Raw genomic sequence first — 17,466 nt, forward strand, 5'->3', positions numbered from 1 at the left:
TGGGCTCCTCAGGGCCAGAGTCATCTGAGCACAGACTGCACAGCCCTGGCAGCAGGGTGAACACAGGAGCTGCACCAGGCTCCTGTAGCCCACAACAATTTCATGCCAAATACACAGCCCACAATGTGAAATTCCCACAGTAAGGAACACACATATTGTATTTCCAAAGCAACTTACTGAGGCACCCTGGAAATTCCAGGGCAGCATACAAGGGGACTGTATCTTACAACATTAATTCCAAAACCTGAACTAATATGGAAGGCTCTGTGCTTGGCTGGTATTTGGGAAGCACACCTATCTATGCTCTGTTGCCTTTCTCAGGGTCACCTGGCTTTGAGATGGGATCAGAAGCATTAACCCCACATAAAATAACCTAAACCTGATCAAACTGTCACAGTAATATTCAACCATGGTGCACTTCTGAGGATTGGTGCAGCAGAAAGTGAATAAAATTTGTAACATCCTTTCTTTCCCTGAACTCTGAGAAGAGTTCAGGACTGTTTTACCTGTAAGACTTGGACTAAAGAGACAGAAAAGAGCTACACTAACTCACCCTAGATGGGGATTACATGGTCCTGAAATCTGATACACCATAGCAGTTTCCTTCTCTCTTTTGGTTTATAGCAATAATCTGTGTCTCAAACAAAATATGGAAAAATGGAGACTTGGAAAGAGAGAGGACATTAAGCACACCTTATAGCAGTGGATGCTACCTAAATAAATGAAATAATAATAATAAAAGAAGGAAAATACTTTTTTAAATTAAAAGCACCATAATTTCTTTACTGTTGTTTCTTGAGTCACTGTGAACTCAGGAAGGAGTCTATTGCCCCTTCCTAAGTTGTGTGTTCACCTGAGTCACTATCAGTAATGCTTGCATTTGAAGCAGCATCTGTGTCTTGTTATTACTGCAATCCTCCCTTTGCCAGCACCCAGAGCCAACGTAACCTTATAGCTCAGTGATCTATACAATGCTCTCTCTTCTTTTAACATAGTTCAGTGCATGGCATGCAAGTTTGCTCTCACATTGGACAGCTGGTGCACATTCACAGACAGGAGAAAACTGTGCACGTAAACTCTGTGACTAAAGCATAAGGAATAACCAGAGCAGCTTGGAGTAAAGCAGATAGAGAAAATGGGATGTAGAAACCCACCATTTGCCACCTATGACAAGCCTTTATTAGGCTTCTTGAAGCTTAACACCCTGCTGCTGGCTGCAGTCAGCACATATCTGAAGGAAAAGGAACCTCTCTTCTTCTTCCATGTGCCTCTCTAGCTGTCCTTTCACAGTGGAAAGATTTTCCTCATTTTTATGGTGATTAGCTTGTTCAGGGAATCAGGACTGAGTCTATCTTCCATCAGCTTATGTAACTTCACACAAATGGTTTTAAAAATGACACAGCCACAGCTCTTGTTCTACTCTCCTCAGTGAGATGGCCCACACACATCATACACAACTGCTCCCACAGTTACTTTCTCAAGTAATCCTATTAATCCAGTGCAGAACAGTCCCTCAGGCATCATCTCAATAACTCTTTTCTGTTCAGGCTTTGTGCCACTTTTTTCTTGTCCTTTGCATTTCTATTTCTTTGTAATTACTGTCTGTTCATGCTCCCTTTGTGCACCCGTGAGGAGCCCTACACCCTCAGCCATACTCCAGTGATGTTACTGGCCACATCCAGCCTCTTGATGGGACCATAATGATTTTTGTCCTTTGTTATACTGTCAGGACAATTTTTAAGAGCTTCCCTCAGATAAACAAAATGTATTCTGCTTTCACTGCCTGGCTTTGATATGACAAACCCTGAGCTCTCTCCTGTGCTGAGCCAAAGTGACTGAGTATGTCAGACTAATTTTTGCAGTTTTCTACTCTCGACATCAGAAGAATATAATGCAACAGGTTTGTGGAACAAACTTGACACAAGTTTTGTTTCTCTTCAGATCTGCACTGACCTCCTTAGATTAAACATGATGCCTCATCCTGAGTGACTCACTCCTGTAGTTAGCTAAATTCAAACTGTCTTCTTTAAAGCCTGTAATGTAAACAATACATTTTACTGTCACAGCTACGTGGACATTAGTTAAAACAACTTTACATTCTGCAAACAGCTACACGATGTTGCTGGTTTATGTGGTTTTGGCACGAACACCACACTTTTTCCCTTTAAGCATTGCCACCTCTTGCTCCCAAACACGGCTGCTGCGCTAACCACTAGCAGGTTGGGCCAGTACCACTGCTGAAGAGTTTACAGAAAGCCATTCCTGGGCACTGGCAGGGAAGCAGATTCCTAATAAGGCAGCCCAAGCTCCCCTGAGCAGTGGGATGATACCCAGACCCCACAGCAGGCTGAGCTCATGAAGCACCCACAGAATCCTCCACGAGCACAGCTCCGTTCTGCAAAAGCTCTTGATGGTTTTCATGCTCCTCCTGCCTGTGGATTCACCTTTAACTTGAACTCCCTGAAGCCTCTACATGCAAATTTTCACTCTGTAGGCTTGTCCCCCCCAAACAGCCCCAGCTCCAGACACACAGCAAGAGGACAAATTGTTGTTCAATCCAACACACAAGGACCCACTTTGGGTCTCTGTGCTGAGCTTGCTCAGAAGTCCAGCATTCCTACCAAGAAGAAAGTTTTTTTCTCCAGCTCCTCTTTTACAAATATATTTTACTACAATGTTTTTAATGATCTGCAGTAATTCTCTGTGCTTCCACCCCATGACCTCCAAGTACTTGAAAAACCCTTCCTTCCATCTTCTGCAGTGAGTTCAAGGAAATACAGAAGGATGGAGAAATTATGTCTTCAAATCCAATCCTCCACTCAAAAAACTAGATCCTGACTCTGACCATGGTAACAACTGCACTGTTAAAACATCATCCATTGACACCTTCTTTAAATGACCTTAAAATAAAATATATGCAGCCAATCAAAATATCTTTTCAGTGAAGTTTACAAAACCCAGGCTGAAAGTTTTTTCATTCACAATTTTCTTTTACCATGAAGAGCAAAACAGTAAAAAAAGTTAAAATAAATAAATAAAAAAAATACACAACATATGGTGGTCCCCACTCTTTTTTAGCAGTAAAAAAAGTTAGAGCCAAAGATAAAATTTCTGACATGCTGGGAGTAAAATCTAGCCTGCATGCCATAGATCAGTGGTTAGATATTCCCTGTTATTTTTCAGATATTCAGGCATATGATCTTCACATGCACAGGTAAGTTGGAACATAATCACTGATTCTTGAACATACCCAAAATTGCTATAATGCAGTTACATAATTTACCATGGAAAGCCTTTGCAAAATATAACTTATATTCCCATCACTAAAAGAGAACTTACCTTTAAGGACTCCCAGAGGGGAAACTGTACCAGAGAAAAAGGAATCTGGAGAGGTGGGAAAAGAAAAAAAAAAAAAAAAAGAACAACAACATAATGTTACAAAAGTAAATTGGGTTAGCATGTTCCTCAACTGGCTAAATTAGGAACAGTTATTGTTCTCTCAGTGAACTGCAGCTTATTACACTTACAAATCTTTACGGACACTTTATGTATGCTGCCATTAAATGACTGGTTTCACTAAAGCAGTTTTACTTTGTTTATCACATTCCCTGCTGAGAGGTTAATGTATTGTTACCAGGGTGGCCTAGAAGTGCAATAAGCAGTGTGATCTAGTGCAGGGACATTCTTGGTTTGTCAGCCAGCCAAGAAAGCCATGAGGATGGTTCAAGAAACACGTTCCCAAGGCCAGGAACACAGCTTGGCAAAAAACATCCTCAGCAGTGCACACTCTCACAGATGCTGAGCTCTTGTGCTGCAACCAGGGCTCTGCACTTGGGCATCAGCTGCAAAACACGTTCCTGAACGTGTCCCATGGTCTCCCATGAACCAGCTCCCTTGAGAATTAAAAGCAGGTTGTGAGGAGCTATCACAACCCACGTAAAAGGGAGAAGCTTGGTGCTTCTCACTGCCTGTGACACAGGGTTCTCCTGTCACAGGAGACCCCTGTATCCCTGTCTAGGCTCATTCCTGCTGCCTCCTGTCCCAGGAGTGCCTGTGCATTTCCATGTCCTTCACAGATCCTGCCCTGATAAAAACCTCAACCCATCAGTCAGTTTGCATTGTGAACACACTGAAACACTGTGCAACAAGAGACGTCACTTTCCAAGGTTATGCCTTCTATTGTATTTCTTCCTCCACAAAGCCTTCCACTAAATTCTTCCTTGTCCTTCACCACTCAAAGAAGTCCTGTCTAATACCTACCTCTGGTACCAACTCTGCCTTTCTATCTCCAGGCTGAATATCTGTCCCAAATATTTCAGAGAGAAGGGTCTCCAGGAAAGCACTGGCCTGTCCTAGGATTGCCCTACAGCTGTATCTGCAGGTGTGCTTTGCCCCCTCCTAAAGCTGCATTATCTCCTCCACTTTGTTAGCCAGTCAACCCCAGGCTCAAATCTTCCTCCAAGTATCTGTTTTCTTCTACTTTTTCTTTCTTAATTTTCCCCCTTGTTTAGGCTGATTTGGCAGTTCATATATCAAATTATTTAGTCTCAGAAAGCACTTACACATCTTTTACCATGAAAAGGAGTAGACACTCAAAATGGATCACGCTTATTTAATGCAGATATCTTTGCTCTGAGTGATGTCAGGTTAAAAACATTCACTAGAGATATGAATGGCTTATTAAACCCAAATTCAGGCTATACAAAGGGTTCTGAAATGGAACATCCATTCCACATCACAGGAGACAAAGAGTATTGTCTGCTTCCCTGTGCTGCAAGTAATGATTAATAAATGAGTCTATTAAGTTAATCTGCCAGGCAAAACTAAACTTGACAGACACCTGCCACAGAAAATTTGTTATCTATTCAGGCAGGAAATGGCAGTGAGAAGAAATCAATGTCACTGCTGTACACTGAGCTGACAAACTGAAATCTCAGAGGAAGTTTGTCATCTTGGACAACGAGCAATATCCCTGGTGGCATCTCAGAGCCCCACAATAAAGGTCAGACATGGCTCTTATTTATCAGGGTCTTGAAACTCTAGTGTAGCAATTAAATTTCATTTTTAATACTGGGTGAAAAAGCCCAGCTCTCTGATAATAATGTGTGGTAATATATTTATGAGAAGATATATACACACCCACATGCTACTGCAGCATTGTTGAACTGAAATTATATGGAATGATTTCTCTGCAACGGAAAATGAAAAGCAACATAATCTTCTATTATCTAGACCAAAAGAATAGGGAAAAATAAGTAACAATAACCAATACATTTGCTTCAAATTTGTTAAAAAAGAGAAAAGGAAACGCTCTGTATCCAGCTGTACACCAAACAAAACAAGCTTTCAAATACAGCCTCCAAGTTTTGCTTTTTTTATGCTCGTGAATGAGTGGTAAAATTAAGCAGCTGTTAATAAGACAACAAGGGAAGCTTGTGACATAATCCCCTTTATATGGCCTAGCTAGAAGCATTTCAATCAAAGGGGAAACTTGCTCACAAGTGCTGTTTGATTTCAGTGTTAGTGCTGTTTGATTTTCAGTGTTAGTGGTGTTTGCTTTCCGTGTCCTGCTCAGGGGCAGCCCAGCTGGATGGGGATTATGGGTTTCCCTTTTCCCCACGCGATGAAGATTTCAGATGTGTGTCAAGGTGACCTGCACAGCCACTGGGCTCCCTCCTCTCTGGAAGGGCTACAGGATAAGGGTTTAAACATTCAAACATTCCTAAGTCATGATTTACTAGAGTTTAAAAACTTGCAAAACCCAAGCAAAATAAGAAGCACCACCACGACCAAGCAGAGCAGCAGCATCTTTGCTGCACTAAGAAGATCCTAAGGAGATAGCCTACATTTATTACACTCACCCATTGGATTCTGACATCCTGACTTAAAAACAAAACCCACACAAGCAATTTCATGGGTATTGAAATGAAAGGGAGTCTGTCTTCCTGCAGATTTGGGTTTTGTCATCAGATTCTCTGAAGCCAAATAATTTCCAAGCCGCCTTCGGCAATCTTCCCATGACAGGGACCTCCATCACATTTCTTCTCAAGATCTATTCCACAGCCCTTGTTGAAAGTTGAGATGCAATTGAAAGCCTTCCCTCAAACCCTTTAATCACCTTTCTCCTCCTCTCACACACATATTTTCAAGAAAGTTATCAGAACTCCTGTTTATCTTCGCAGCCTCTGCCCTTCCGCCACATTTCCGTGGTCAGGACGTGGAAAGGCTGCTCAGGCTGCTGTGTCCATGTGTGCAAACACCCTGCTTGCATAAGCCTTGTCTCCCTAAGAGACCAGACTAAACAGCCCACACCCAAAAGTAGCATTAATATATGCAAAAAGAAATAGCTCTGCGAGGGTAGCTCATCCGACCATGAAAAAGCCTTTAGATGGCTTATTGCCCTTTATTCTTCCACCATGGCAGACGTGACAAAACCTTGCAGTCTGGGGATACTTCTTAATTCGAACACTTACAGCATTTCATTCCTTTTTGTATTTTGCTTCTTAAAAGAAAAGCTCTTCAGCAATGAACAGAATCACACCCTGTTAGGCAGAGATATTTCTGCCTGAAATAGGCTAAAGCAACAATAAAAATGTGGTCCACACATGTGGGTAACTTGCTGCCAGCAAATATGAAACCCTGGCAAGCTCCACCAACCTCTCATTTGACATTAATATAAAATAGACAGAGAGTACCAGGTCTCATGTCTGGCCTAATGTTATATAACTACACTGTTTGCTCATCAGAGTCAACCCTTAAACACACACAAAAGGCAAATTTAAAAGCCCCCAGACAGCTGCAAATAATTATTCTAAAATGTTTTATAGGTTAGTGAAATTATCATTTTCTCTAGTCCCTGTAGTCCTTAGCACCTGATGCCTAACTTAAGGTAATGAACTTTGCAGATGCTTATTTCTACACGTCTACTTAATTCCCCTGATACAAAGTATTTTAAATGATTATGTTTAACAAGTTACTTTTAGAAATAGCTGCACTTCCCCGCCAGAGCAGCAGATACATCTCACTTCTAAAGAAAAATACCAACCTGTAAGCACTGAAGATTGATGACAGAGCAAAAGTCCTCCCACCAAATACTGTTTAATTAAATAAAAGAAATTTAAGGAGGAACTTAATAATGCTCTTTGTAACTACAACACAACACTTTAAAGTATTGTGTATACATAACACTCAAAATTCACCCATTTGATATCTGATGGTAAATTGCAAGCTGACATTGTCCCGAGGAAAACAGCAGCCAGAGCAAGGGCAGCAAGCTGAAGGAGGGGCAAAGAACGGGGGAAAGAACCAAAAGAAAAAAACCCAAAACCTCATCAGCCCCTTCAGAACTGGGATTCCCTTCCAAATATGAGAATTCTTTCACACAAAGAGGAAACAGATGTCCACGGCTGGAATTTGCATGTGGCTTTATTCTCTTCTAGGATACAATAAAACTACTCTTCTTCTCATCCTCCAAGCTAGAAATTAAACAGTGGCATGTCATGCAGAGTCCAGCTGTGCTTCCTACCTCCAACCTTTATTAGCAATATATTTAAAAAGAACAAGAAAAGAGAGAGACAGAAAGAAAGGGAGAAACTAGAAAAGCATAAGAATTGAAAAACTGTGGTATGTGTTCTCAAAACAATATAAAACCTACAGATGTTCTTACTAATCTGTGGCACATGTTTGTTTATTCAGGTTTTCCCTGTTCCTCGTTCAGCAGGCTTTGCTCTCCAGAAGACTTACCTATTTTTATAAACGTTAGAGTAAATACTGGAGGAGAGATTGGCATAAACAGCCAGAGGAGGAACAGGCTCACCTTGTAAGAGCTTTCTCAGTGTCCCTGAAAATGCACCTCCATCCCAGAAACTGCTCTCACCCACACCACCACTGTTCCCTACATTAACAGCAATGGGAGAAAAGCAAACACTTCTGAAGAGGATTTTGAGAGTATGAACATCACAAAGGCCAGCAGCAAGAACATCTGCTCACTTCAGGGAGAACCTATTTCATCCTCGAGGGGCAGCTCTCAAACTTGCTCCCAACCTGTCACCTGCACTCACCATGACAAGGACAGAGGGGCCATCACTGCCCAAGTCTGTATTTATGAGGAGTACTGAGCTGCTGTGCCAAACTGTGCCTTCTCCATTGTAATTGCAAAGAAAAGACTAATAACCCACTTCTGAATAGCAAAAATATACTGTTTTCTAAGGATACATACACAGAAAATTTCAGGAGAACAATCTTATTTACCTAAGTCCCTTTTACAATCCCTTTTTTTTTCCTAGCTTCTTTATAAAGGATAGAAGGGTTTTTTAATAGGTTCAAGTTAAAGCAGAATAAAACCCTGTCAGCCCACTGGAGTTAAACATCTCTGTTAATAATCCCAGCAAATTTGGTTCAGTGTCTTGCCCTCCTAAATTTTTTCACACATTTACCCAATACATCTGGATTAGGATAAACTGATGTTCCAGCTATAAATATATTTTCCCCAGGACGGGTTTTGAAAAGACAGCATGAAATGAGGCAAGCCTGGCCCCTGGTCACATCAGAGGTCATAGCAATAGCAACCATCAAGATTTGGAGGTCTCACAGCTTTTCTACTGACTGAAGCTGAAGGTACTTAAGACCCATCATCGATGGGATACCCTAGAGCTGACAAAGTAGACTTATTTTCTTGAAATGATTCAATTAATATTGTCCCCCAGGCCCTCCTTGAAAAACTGCAGACTCCATGAGGAACTGAATTATAAAAAGGTAATTTGTAATCTTAACATGAATGAAAGACTGTCAAAGCCATCAGCTGTGTTCCTGCAGCTCCGTGAGATGGAAGGTTGGGAGCGTGGTGAAAGAATAGACAAGTTTATATGTTAAACAAATGATGGAGGGCTTTGTTAATAAACACTGATGCAAAAACAAACAAAGCTTTTCAGGCAAGTTTAACAACGCTGGCATAGCAATGACCAGGGGAGAGGTTTTGGCTTCAACTCCTTCAGGAAAACAGTGAAGGACCAAGTTCACACACAGCACCTTCCTGTAAGACTGCACGAAGCCATAGAAGTGGAACCCCATGGGAAGCTCAGCCATCACAGGGAAAACTATCAAGTTGCATTTGCAACAAACAACTTTTCACAGCCCTTCAGTGTTGAACACCAGCTCTGCAGCACTGCCAGAGGCAAAGGAATGGCGTTTAGGGTGGTAGAAACATCAATCTCAACAATGCCAAGAGTATAATTAAAACAAAGGTTTCAGATCATGCACCAGCAACCATCTGAAGTAATCAGCAATTCCTTCATTTTCAAGCAAATAACATTAACCCTGTCTGAGCTGGGAGAAAACTGCAAGCTATAAACGGGAAGAAATACAAAATTCCTGAATTACAGTCATTTTTCTGGTGCAGGCATCTGCTAACTCTCAAATAAATATTTGCACCTTGTTTCCTACATTTCCCCAGCTCTAACCCCAAAGTATTTCCACTTGTCACCTGGCACATGTGAATGGCTGGAACTAAATTCCTTTCCTAGACAAAACATTATGTGCCCCACAGGGCTGCTTAATTTGGTTACAAGCCATTCTCACAGATGTCCTTTGGACCTGCGTGGCAGAACTTCACATTGACATTTCCTCTTAAATAGCATCACACAGTCATTATAAAAGCAACTTATACGGCATATTATGTAGTAAAGATAAGTAAAAGAAAAATTCAGTTTTCCCCCCGGGAGAAAAAGGTTCTGTGATTTAAAAAGCAAAGAAAAATAAAGAAAAAAAATGTTTTTCTGCAGGGACAATATTGACCAGTGAAGGGGAAAGACATAGTCAGAGATCCAGCACGATTACATGTTTCCAAAACATGGGAAAAGGAGAGGCACTGAGGCAGATGCACAAACTCAATGCAGGCTGGGTTGATTTAAGAGATCCTGATGATCACAGAGCCCTAACTTTGCACACGCATGAGACAGACCATCATTGAGCTATTAAAGGCTCCTTCCTCAAAGAAACAACACTAACAACCTCAAATCCCACCCCCAACCCCTTCTGGAACCAGCCCCTTCTTACTCTGCTGGGAGAACAGAATAACTATTAGAGATTGTATACTGTCAGCCATAAAAGTCAATTTTATTGGATTTCAAACATGAGCTGGACTGACCAGCCCCTAATTACACAAATAATATCCATGTTCTCCCATTTTCCAACAAATAAGCATTAAAGGAGATGCCTGCTTTGCTATTAATTTTCAACAACATATTAAGAAAGCCTCTCAGCAAGTAAATGAATATGCTGACACCGATTCGTACATGCTGTTTTCAGGGCTCAGATAAAAATCTTGTAGGATAAAAGATGAGTTTAGCAGCTCCAGAAGAATGAAGGTATTGTTTAACAGGAAGCAGATGTATGTCAGATGGCAAACTCATTAAAGTGTCCCATCGTTAAAGGAAACGGGATAACAACGAGCCATCTGAAAAAACCTGAACTGACCAGGAAGTACACAAGCCGCAGCTAATCTCCCATTTATTGGTAGGTAATGCCTTTAAGTCATGCACATGCATTGAGTTTAGGAGCATGAAGGACTAATCTTTGTTCTCATGAAAGAAACAGGAGCAGAACCCAAGAGCACGGAGAGCAGCATTTTTGGAAGAAGTCTTCTGAGGAAAAGCTTCCAACATTTGGAGGAGCTATTACATCGGCCTGTGGGTGCACACACACACAGTCTGAGCCCTGACTCTGAGAGCATTTTAATGGAGATTTTACATATATGGCACATTTTAAATGTAAATATTATTTTTAAAATGCCTTATGGGAGGTACCTATCAAGGAATAGCCTCTAAATACAAACTTGGAAACTCTAATCAAAGAAAAACCATTTGCTAGTGGGCACCGGACTGACGGATTTGCAGTATCAGAGTTGAACAATTCCTCAAGTGAGAATGTTGCAAGTTATATAAAGACCTAAGCACAAGGAATTAATCAAACAGCATAGATTCACAAAAGCATAGAATCATTTAGGTTGGAAAAGACCTCTATGATCATTGAGTCTGACTGTTAACCCAGCACTGCCAAGCACATCACTAAACCACAACCCCAAGTGCCACACTGACATGCTGTTGAATCCCTCCAGGGATGGTAACTCAACCACTTCCCTGGGCAGCCTCTTCCAATGCTTGACAACTCTTCCAGTGAATACATTTCTCCTACTGCTCAATCTGAACCTCCTCTCATGCAGTTTGAGGCCTTTCATTCTCCCCCTGGCACTTGTTACCTGGGAGAAGAGACTGATCCCAACCTGGCTACTCCTTCCAGGGAGTTGTAGAGTGAGAAGGTCCCACCTGAGCCTCCTTTCCTCCACGCTGAGCACCCCCCAGCTCCCTCAGCTACTCCTTGTGCTCCAGACCCTTCCCCAGCTCCTTTCCCTTCCCTGGACATGCTTCAGCCCCTCAGTGTCTTTCTTGTAGTGAGGGGCCCAAAACTGAACCCAGGATTCGAATCAACGACAGAACGTTGGATTCACAAGGCAGGTGGATCTGTGGAGAGGAGTGAGAGTATTGCTTCATCCAGCAAATATTCAGCCTAAAAAAATGGAAAACAGTGCAGCTGTAATTGCACTGACATCAGCAAAGGAACTCTTGTCCTCAGAGTAACAGCCACAAGAAAAAAACAAACAAACAAAAAAAAAACAGACTGGGAAGAAACGTGTTTCTCCCATCTTGGATGTCTCTCAACCTATACCAGTTTTGTTACAAATGTCTTGTTACTACATTATGATTACAAATATCACACAGCAGATCTCACCATTAAAATTAAATATATCTCTTGCCAGGAGTTTTCTGAGTATCACTAAAAAAAAAATTTCCAAGAGGAAATCTGCCTTTGCATATTGGCCTGATCCAAAGGCCATTGAAATAGCTGGGAATTTTGCACATGTGGCTTTGACAGCTTCTGGATCAGGACTGATGCTAAAAATGGAGAAAAGAGGAGAGGGTGGATGCAAAGGCTCTACAGCACAACACAAAGATCAACTAATCTGGATTCTACCAGATTAGAACAGACCCCACTCATGGTGAGAGCAGGCTCTAGGATCTCCTTTTTTAAAACTTGTTTAACAGGAACTGCTGCAAATTCCTTACTTTTATAGAAATCACAACAGCCTTAATTATATCTGAGCCCAAACCATTAACTTTTAAGTACAATTTTAAGTCCCAATACAGTTAATGTAAGCTAACCAAGTTTTTTTGAATGTTTTACCAAATAGAGACTTTAGTATTTTGCTGCATCGCTACCTTTGGTTATTTGGTAAGGGTATTCCTGCTTCTTTGCCCTTGTGGAAGAAGAAAAGAAAAACTCAAACTGTACCAAAAAGAACAAGTAAGCAAACATTGTTTTAAACAAAACACTTCATGGATACTATTGAGAAAACTACCCCATCAATGCTAGTGCAAAACCAACATTAATGGAACAACTACAATAAACCAAGCTGAAACTTCTTTCCCCGAAGTGTAAGGCCTGTGCAGTACTGCTTGTGTATCTTACACCATTATCTCCATCATGTGGCAGAGAGAAAGAATGCAGACTAACATCTAATTTAGGAATACTGTGCATGTAAAGGTATTTTACTTCAGATTCAGAATTTTGTATCTCACAAAATGGGGCTTTGCTAAGTTTCCTTCTGTAGGTGCCATTTCAGCTGTTTTAATGAACAGTTGCATTGCTTTTGCCTAACCACAGGACATGATCTTGCAGAAGTGACAAGACCTACTACCTTATGACAAAGATTTCCCTTAACTTTTACATATTAAAACTTTCCTGCACTGCAGCTACAATTCCACAAACTTTAATCTGATTCTACATTACAAAAACCTAATCTAAAACTCATTACAGTGAACTGAAAAATCCCAGCAAGCGTTTGGTTGATCCCAAAGGAGCAGTTAGACAATGCACATACAGATACAGGAAGGATGGTTCCTTTATTATTTTTTTTTTTTTTTTACCCTCTATAATTCTTTTCTGACAGTTTAACCAATTCTGCAGACTCTGTAACTATTTAAACAGGAAGCCCCCTGGACCCAGCAGACCTCCCTGCTGACGCAGCTGGAGAGTTACTCTGCTCCTAATGGAGCATTTCTTCCACCCCCACCCCAAGGTAGCAGCTGTAGGATGTCGGGTTGGACATCCTGGGCCACCTGGGACTCGCTGCCCTCCCAGGTGTGGACGTGCAGCCTCGTCCATGGCAATCCAGCCCCTGGGGAAGCCTGCATCCCCCAACTTCCTGCCTGTCAGCAAGCTGGGAAAAAACTTCAGCGAGGCTGGCTGCACGCACAAATCTGGTGTGCACAGAGCAGGGAGGGCTTGATCTCAGGAACCTCTTGCAGGCTGCCTCAAAGGAGCCTAAACCCTCCTTGTACAATGGCATCACCAGTATATGAACTGTGGAAATAAAAGCCATGACTCTCAATGATTTGTTTTAATCCAGTTATGGAGAAGATGCTTTCATCATAAGCCTTTGAGCTCCTTTGCATGACTTTACACAGGCACATCATTTCTGTCTGCCTTGAGAATCTCTCAGAACCATGTTCAACCATAAAGCTAAACCAGAACAAATTCTCACACTTGGTTACCCAGCTCAGATGGGAGGAAAAGTGTGCCAGGCTACAAATCCTGGGAATAAGATCAAGGGCAACAAGTGTGCTTTGGTGGGCAAGACAATTAAAAAATTGGAACATCCCAGCACACACAAACCCTTATTTTCTTCATTTGCTCATCCTGCAGTCCTGTTCACACAGCCCAGGAATAGCTTTGGGCTATCAGCAGGGCCTGAGGGAACTGAACTGCAGAGCACAACAACAGCTTGTGCTTCTTTTGTGAAACCCTGCTTGGAGCTGTGATCTCCAAAGTAGATGCTACCAAGTTTCCACTTTACCAGTATAAATCTTCCCCTCCACATTTGGCAAAGCACTTAAGCACATGCTTAGCTGTGCTAGAGCTAATTTTCTTCACAGCAGCCAGTATGGGGCTGTGTTTTGGATTTGTGCTGGAAACGGTGTTGATAACTCAGGGATGTTTTAGTTATTGCTGGGCAGGGCTCACACAGGGACAAGGCCCTTCCTGCTCCTAACCCCAGCAGAGAGTGGGCTGGGGGTGCACAAGGAGTTAGGGGACACATAGCAGGGACAGCTGACCCCAACCAACCCAAGGGACATCCCAGACCATGTGGTGTCATGCTGGGGAAGAAGGAGGAAGGGAGGTTGTTCAGAGGATGGCATTTGTCTTCCAAGTCCCCATTAGGTGTGATGTCCCTGCTGTCCTGGGGATGGCTGATCACCTGCCTGTCCTTGCAGTGAATGAATTCCTTGTGTTGCTTTGCTTGGCTTTTGCTTTACCTGTTCAACTGTCTGTATTTCCACTGACAAGTTTTCTCAATTTGTGGGGATGAGCTGCCAGCTGGGGTTAAACCATGACAACAGCCTTCACTATTGCTGAATGGGAACAAGATTAGCCTTTAAAGATGATAAGTACCAAACACAAGTTCTCAAAACTCCACGCTCTTCTTTACACTCCCAACTTCCCATTAATCTAAAAGCTCTTCCAGAGCTGGAGCTGGGCCAAAGTGTTTTGTAGAACTGATGCCTGAACAAAGTGTTCTGCTAATTTGGGGCTGCAACCAACATGGTGACTGACGAGAAAAGCCAGCTAACAGTCTAATCTTTTCTGTGTGCTCCTTTAGATATACAGTGAGGAGCTCAAAGTGACCTCAAACACCCAAGAGATGACAAGCCAAGGGAACAACATGACTGGAGCTCCACCAAGAAACTTCAGCATCACAGCCAAAGCAGTGCCTCGCCAGGGCCCCACGATGGGATCAGATCCCACCACTGCTCCTCTCTCACGCAGGTCTGAGCACAGCATCTGCTGCACTGATGGTCCCTTTAAGAAACCTCCTTCTGTGCAAAACATTGACACCAGAAAGAGAAAGCCAAGCTGCACGCCCACTGCAGCATGGCCTCCAGAGGGGATGGGATGGGAAATGCCACGGGATGGGAAATGCTGCTCTCACAGCTTAAATTCATTTAAAGGCCACTCTGCACCCAGAAGGTTTGACTGAGATGATTTCTTTTCCTCACTGGTTTTGCAGCCATGTCAAATGCCCGTCACAGCAGATTTGCCAGTTCCCTGCTGTCACAGGTACATTCACAAAACTCACAGTGCAATGGCTCAAGTTGTGTGGGTAGGTACAGGATTTTGACTGGAATCCACAGACAAAAATCAATGGGATTTACATATATATGATTTGAACCACAGTCTTCCCAACTGTTTTTCAGCTGGGAAGCAGTCAGAAATTAAATAATTTTCATGCTAACAGTCATTACTTAAGAAGAAAGAAAATTGAATGCAAAAATGTTGCTTGGAGAAATAGTCAGACATTCCCTAGCCATGAGGAATCTCCTGAAATTTTACCTTTTCACTGGACAGTAGGGTAGAAACTTGTTGGGAAACCTACCCTTAGGTTTCTAGATTTGTTTCTATTCCTGCAGCCTCGTGAATGGATTGGATGCCTTATTCTGGGTGCTACTCAGTCCCCATAATGCACTGATAATGCACCCTTCACCCTGAGCCTGGCTGGGATATATCTGCCTAAATTAGCTCTACACAACTGTGAAGCAGCATCTGAAATAAAAAAAAAATATATTGATCCTGATCAAAGAGATGGGGTCCCAGAAGTTGCAGAGCAGCTTGGACTCGGGGAACTGGGCACCAGGCAGTGCAGTAAAGAAAAATTACCAAGCAAATTAAGAACCAAAGAGAAAAGGAAGGAAAGCAATGTTGCTGCCTAATACACTTGCTTTGCTGTTGTCAAAGCAAGTGGCTTTTACAGTATAATTTCATAACTTTTTGGGCTGAAAAGGAGCAGGCTGGTGTTAGCAGCATATAATATAACCAGGTGACTTAAACCAGGATTTTTTCTAATGAGATTAGCAAACTATACATTACAATTCCCGTAATGTCTCAACCTCAAGGCATTTTAATTACATTTTTCATTTATCTTCCCTTGGATTTTCTGACTCATGCCAAAATCCTTTCTTCACTTAAAAAGCAATTTTTATCTCAGGGCAAGTGCTAATAGACCACTTCAGACAAAACAACCAAAATCTGCAGAACTCATACAAGAGCAAAAAATCAACTGTGGCTTTCAATCAAAGGATATAATTCCATTAACACCTTTCTTTAAATAGTATCACCATGTGCTGGTAGTGGGCGTTGGGATCATGAAAAGAATTAAGAAACCTGCAGAACTCTGCAGATTCTGTCTTCTTACATGCAGCTTTAAAAATTCAGCTGACCTGATGCCAGCGAATGACCTGAGTTTGTCTGGAAGTCATAGACCCACAGAATAGTTTGGGTTGGAAGTGATCTTAAAGATCATCTCATTCCAATCCCCTTGCCATGGGCACGGAATTTCCATTATCATTGTCATAGGCCCAGGCCTAATCTGGGGTGGAAAGGAGGTTCCCAAATTCATTCTGAAATGCTGATGGACATGGTGAAAACAGCCTGTTATTGGAAATTTCCTGTAGACAGAAAAGACCCTGACATGATGGTTTGTGCCCACAGACCAGCTGAAGAGTGCCCAGCTGGGAAGCACAGCTGAACACTGGGGAGATCCTACACTGAACAGGAGCCTTTACAAGATGTGATTAAAAAAACAACAAAAAACCAAAAAAACTCGTTCTTTTGCCTTGCAACACAGAGCAACTCAGTAAGATAAATTCCAAAAGCCCTTACTATGGTAGAATAGTTAAATAGGATCACAATAAAATTCCACCTGTCAGCTCCAAAAGCACCCCACATGTAGAATTTACACAAGCTGAACCAGAGCTGGTTCAGGGCATGTCGTAACAGCCATTTCTGCACTGAGCACTGTTAAAATTGGCCTCAAGATGAATTGAGTGCCTGCAAAGGGCAACCATATTTCAAGCAAACCAGGACATGCTCAGGGTGCTTGGACTGCCCCTTCAGCTGCATTCCTGAGTTCAATTTTTGCCACTTAGTTTGCATGAAAAATATTTCCAGTACACTTCCAAAAACCTGTGCAATACAGCACAAATACCTTGTGGTAAAACTTAAAAGAAGAAACATGTTAGTTTGTATTGAAAGGATTTTGCAGAGCATTTTTCCAACTCACACCCCTCAGTGAAGAGTCAGCATCACAAGGATTTTTTTGCTCGCACGAGTTGTTTGCAATCTGTCATTTCTCACAGCTACAATATGGCATTGCCAATCTAATCACACCACAGGGACTTTGTTTTGAATGGCACCCTGTTTTGTTTGTGTTTTCTGCTTTGCAGCAGAAGTCACTTCTGGTGCAGGAAATGGCACAGCTAAAATGTAAATCAAAAGGGCACTGTAACTGATTGCACCCTTGCTCCATTTTTTTCCTCAAGGGGTTTTAATTCAAGAATTCTCACTGTGTGCAGAACT

At 42.1% G+C, this 17,466-nt stretch overlaps 1 protein-coding gene across 2 annotated transcripts in view; it reads right to left on the bottom strand.

Annotated features, from left to right (window-relative positions):
• The window catches only part of SLC25A26 (solute carrier family 25 member 26), an 83,116-nt gene that overhangs the window by 22,114 nt on the left and 43,536 nt on the right, over positions 1–17,466 (bottom strand). For both annotated transcript variants that reach the window (XM_053989141.1, XM_053989140.1), the window contains one exon: positions 3,340–3,384. In XM_053989141.1, the coding sequence (XP_053845116.1) occupies positions 3,340–3,384 (45 nt within the window). The remainder of the gene's footprint in view (positions 1–3,339; positions 3,385–17,466) is intronic.

The sequence above is a fragment of the Vidua macroura genome, chromosome 13 (genome assembly GCF_024509145.1).
Source record: "Vidua macroura isolate BioBank_ID:100142 chromosome 13, ASM2450914v1, whole genome shotgun sequence".
NCBI classification, from domain to species: domain Eukaryota; kingdom Metazoa; phylum Chordata; class Aves; order Passeriformes; family Viduidae; genus Vidua; species Vidua macroura.